The sequence below is a fragment of the Helobdella robusta genome, assembly GCF_000326865.2.
Source record: "Helobdella robusta unplaced genomic scaffold HELROscaffold_229, whole genome shotgun sequence".
Classification (NCBI taxonomy): Eukaryota; Metazoa; Annelida; class Clitellata; order Rhynchobdellida; family Glossiphoniidae; genus Helobdella; species Helobdella robusta.
Window position 1 is genome coordinate 1 of NW_008704212.1, and position 4,817 is coordinate 4,817.

The window sequence follows — 4,817 nt, forward strand, 5'->3', positions numbered from 1 at the left end:
ACGAACGCACTAGATCTAGCGTATTCTAGAATGTTCTAGTGACTGGAACGTTCTAGAGTATGCTGGAATCGGACCATCGGGAAGAATCTAGAAACGACGCTTGCGAAGAGTATATAAGCGCACGTCGCAAGATATTTGTGATTGGTGATATTCGTGATTGGGATATTCGTGATTAGTGATATTCGTGATTAGTGATATTCGTGATTAGTGATATTCGTGATTAGTGAAATTCGTGATTTTGTGAATAGCGATTCGGTGAATTATTTAAAGCGATATTTGAATTGTTTGTTGACGTTGTCATAGCGATAGATTTTGAAAGATTTAAAAGTTAATTGTTGCGTTAGTGCGAATTTACTGGAAATAAACGATTAGTTGATTTCTTCTGTAAATAAAGTTTAATAACTAATAATAGTTGATTTCGTCTGTAAATAAAGTTTAATAACTAATAATAGTTGATTTCTTCTGTAAATAAAGTTTAATAACTGTTTGGAGTATTTTATTCAATCGAAGATTTGAACCCGTCGCATCGTAAACCGGTTACGACAGCGAGTATTATAACAATATGTAAGTCACTGGCGCAGTGAAGACCAGTAGACATAAAACAAATAATCAAATTAAATCGATAATTGTAGCCCACGTGGAATGTTAGACTGATATTATACTACGATATTTCCTCCATTATAAACACTCATTATATTTTTAGAGGGAATCAACAAATGGCCAAAATTCCACAACCCACGACAATGAATCTTAACACGGCGTGAAACTGTTTATAAGAAACTCATTGAACGACGAAGTTAATAATTTCATGTTTAAAGTTAGTAAAAAAACTACTTTGAATATATTATAAAATTCATAAAAAAAAACATTCAAACCTCGTGAAAGGAGATAAATCTGCCATTATTAGCATAGTGATTCCTTTTTGGCGCAAGAATTTGCTTTCCGATGAGACGGTCGTACTTTCATCTTTCGTTGTGCAAAGGTCCAACTGATTTCAGTCAGCAAAACTTATTTAAACTTATCGTTTTTATATTGGATGTAGAAGTTCAGAAAATATCTGAAAATAAAAATAACTTAAAACACAAACATTGTTTTCGATGAAGTGATCGGAATGAACGTATGAAAAAAGTCTGGTGTCTTTTTTCCCTGAATTTTCTTTTTGCAGCCTAAAAAAAGAATTCAGATAAAAATTCCATTACCTGTTATAATAATCATTGCTTACGTCGATAAACGATGATAATTCAGCTTATAATCCCCAGAGTCGTTGTTTAGGTTATGGTATGTTTCTAATTCTCTCTGAAAAATTTTGTTACACATAACAAATATTGGTATGGAAATAATTAATCAAATCCACAAAAGCAAACATTAATAATTAAACTTGTTGATAACAAGGACTGAACCAAATTTGAATCTTGCAAAAGATATATAAATAATTATATATAATATATATATATATATATATATATATATATATATATATATATATATATCAATCAATCATCGTTTAGCGTCCAGAGACCCAGTTCTCCCGAGGTACGACGTTGTTTCCTTTGCCATCAATCTTCTGAGCCAAATTTGGCGATCAGTTGTATCCATTTTATTTAAATTTAGAGCTTTCATGTCTTGCTCGATTGTTTGCGACCAGGACTTCTTTAGATGGCCTTTGGGACGTGTGCCAGGTACTTCAATATCTGCAAGAGAAGTTATGGCACTGTTTCCACTTCGTTTGACATGACCAAACCACCGCAGACGGTGTTGCCGGCATTCGTCCATTATATCATGTCAACCAGCACGACGCAGGATTTCGGTAGATTCGATGTGGTCCTTCAAACTAATTCGTTGCATCCATCGAGGCATTTTCATGTCGGTTTGTTTAAGTTGTTGCTCCAGTTTGGTTGTCATTGGCCTGTTTCTGCACCATATAACAACACCGGACGTATCACAGATTTATAGAGTCTTGATCGTAGTGGTAGTGGGATGTCACGCCGCGTCAATATAGAAGCAAGTCTTGATCGTATTGGTAGTAGGATGTCACACCGCATCAATATAGAGGCAAGGAGATGCCATTTATTCCAGGCTGCACGTATGCGTGCTCGAACGGCAGCTTCAGCTGTTCCAGTACAATCCAGAACATCCCCTAGATATTGAAACGATGTGACTTTCTCTACCTTGATGGCTTCAAAAACATTGCTATTTCGAATTTGTTGTTGTGGATTGATGCAAGCAGGACTAACAAAATTGGACTTTTTAGATAAAGTACCAATTATTTTTTAACAACGATTGAAACACTACTGGTTACACTGCTGACACTTGATTGAATTGTTACCTACACCAGCTTCACAAACTGAACAGGCCCATCGTCCGGTAGCTGTGGATTGGATGGGTTCACCAGTGTTCATTGCTTTGGTTTTGCTGATGTTGACTTTGAATCCATGATCGGCGAGTCTGGTGTTCCAATCTTCAAACATCTGTGCAGCATTCTGCTCAGACGTGGCTGTTAAAACAATATCAATCAATCAATCTTCGTATTGCGTCCAGAGACCTGGTTCCTCGAGGTAGGACGTTGTTTTCTTTGCCATCAACTGTTTGCGTCAAATTAGACGATCAGTTGTATCCATTTCATTTAAATTTAGAGCTTTCATGTCTTGCTCGATTGTTTGCGACCAGGACTTCTTTGGACGGCCTTTGGGACGTGTGCCAGGTACTTCAACATCTGCAAGAAAAGTTATGGCACTGTTTCCACTTCGTTTGACATGACAAAACCAATGCCGGCATTCGTCCTTTATATCATCTAAACCAGCACGACTCCTTTATTTAATTTAAAACAAATGTTCTTTTTGATTTAAAACCAGAAGCTTTTAACATTTCGACAATAAATAACGCCAGTGGATATTTTTTGCTCTTTCTCACGTTCTCAAAATATAAAACATATTTATATGCAGCCAGCATCATATTTTAACTGATATTTCAAACCGGGTCCAACAACGTGACATCTACTGCAAGCCTCCTCTCTTACTTCAACATTGCTACATCTTTTTTTAATATAATTAGTTACGTTGTTTTCATCATTTATTACAAATCCACTTATGCATTTCGGTTGACACAGTAAAGCAGCAATCGCCGGTACCAAAATGGAAATGAGAAAAATATAAGTACTGTAAACAAAACAGTCGGTAAAAATTCTTGGTATTTGCGGTGAATGAATTCTTGGTTCGAATGCGACTGGTGTGATACTTTCAGGATCTATCAACTATCATGTTATTGGGACTTATTTGCATGCATCGAGTTCAAACGTCTGCAGTCAGCCCTAATTAAGCAGATGTGCGTTTGAAAAACGAAAGAGCAGTTGAGGTAAAAGAGCAAACTTAAAAATTAGTCAAACACTTGTTTGGTAAAAACATGAATACTAAAAATATAATTTAGTCGCCAAATCATTAGAACAATTAATTTTTGTAATAATAGTGAAATAGGCATATTGAAACATAACAACGGAATGTTTTATTGTTTTATACATCAATATCAATTAATTAAATTATTATTTCAGAAAATTAAATTAAACACACTTGACAAAATACTCTTTCTTGCCAATTAAAAGTGTATTGCTCCTCAAAATTATTCACATCGAAATTTTTGTCATTCAAAGCATCTTTGTCCAAATCAAAAATCTTCAAACTTGTTTCAATTTTTCCAATGGAAACCCTGGTTTTCATAACAAAGAATAAAAAAATGATTACTTTAAAATAATTAAATGTAGAGCCATTAATATGTAGAAAAAAAAAATACACAATTAAGCAAAAGTTTGAAATAAAAACAGACAGCAAAATTGCTCTGATGTCTTGCATTGTTATAGCGCATTGACCTGAATCCAATGCTTTCACTGCTGAAAACTTATAATCTTTCAAACGCCTCGTGCACATTGGTTTAGTGTTTGTGCATAGAAATAATTCCGCATAAATACGGGTTGTCTGCATTTGATTCCAGCGCACTTGATCCCGTTACATTTGCTCCACTACATTTGGTCCTGCTACATTTGGTCTCGCTATATTTGCTCCTGCTACATTTGGTCCGGCTACATTTGGTCCCGCTACGTTTGATCTCGCTACATTTGCTCCCGCTACATTACCTCCAGCTACATTTGCTCCCGCTACATTCGCTCCCTATACATTTGGTCTCACTACCTTTGATCCAGCTGCACTTGATCCTCCTAAATTTTGTCCTGCTATATTTAGGTTTTTGATCTTATTTGGTTTCCGAATCATTTCCTTTATTTTGTTTAGTTGAAATAAAATTGAATAAAATTGTATATTTAATCTCATTATATTTTGTCCCACTACATTTGCTTCCGATACATTTTGTCCCAGCCACATTTGGTCTCATTACAATTGATGCCGCTACATTTTGTCCCGTTATATTTGATCCCGCTACATTTAGTCCCGAAACATTTTGTCCCGCTTCATTTGATCCCGTTACATTTGATCCCACTACATTTGATCCCGCTATATTCGATCACGCTACATTTAATCCTGCTACATTTGGTGCCACTAAATTTAGTCCCGCTACATTTGGTAACGCTTTATTATGTTCAGCTACAATTTTTTCCGCTACATTTGATCCAGCCGCACAAGTGTAGCGGTATCTACATTTTGTCGCGCTACATTTGTTTCCAATTATTTCCTAAGAATATATCAGATATAGTAATTAAGGTTAAACTCTGGAACTCGTTGGAACTCTTTACCTCTTTCTCCATCACTTATGAAATTCAAAGCGGATCTCAAGACCCATCTGTTTGTTAAATTCATTATGGCGAGCTGAGCGAA

At 35.5% G+C, this 4,817-nt stretch overlaps 1 protein-coding gene across 1 annotated transcript; it reads left to right on the forward strand.

Annotated features, from left to right (window-relative positions):
• Window positions 1-3,199: 3,199 nt before the first annotated feature.
• HELRODRAFT_184230 (hypothetical protein) lies at window positions 3,200-4,630 on the forward strand (the record flags this gene model as incomplete). Its single annotated transcript, XM_009018836.1, has 3 exons — window positions 3,200-3,300; window positions 3,982-4,229; window positions 4,362-4,630. The coding sequence occupies 3 exons, from the start codon at window positions 3,200-3,202 to the stop codon at window positions 4,628-4,630; spliced, it is 618 nt and encodes a 205-aa protein (XP_009017084.1).
• Between the last annotated feature and the right edge of the window lie 187 nt (window positions 4,631-4,817).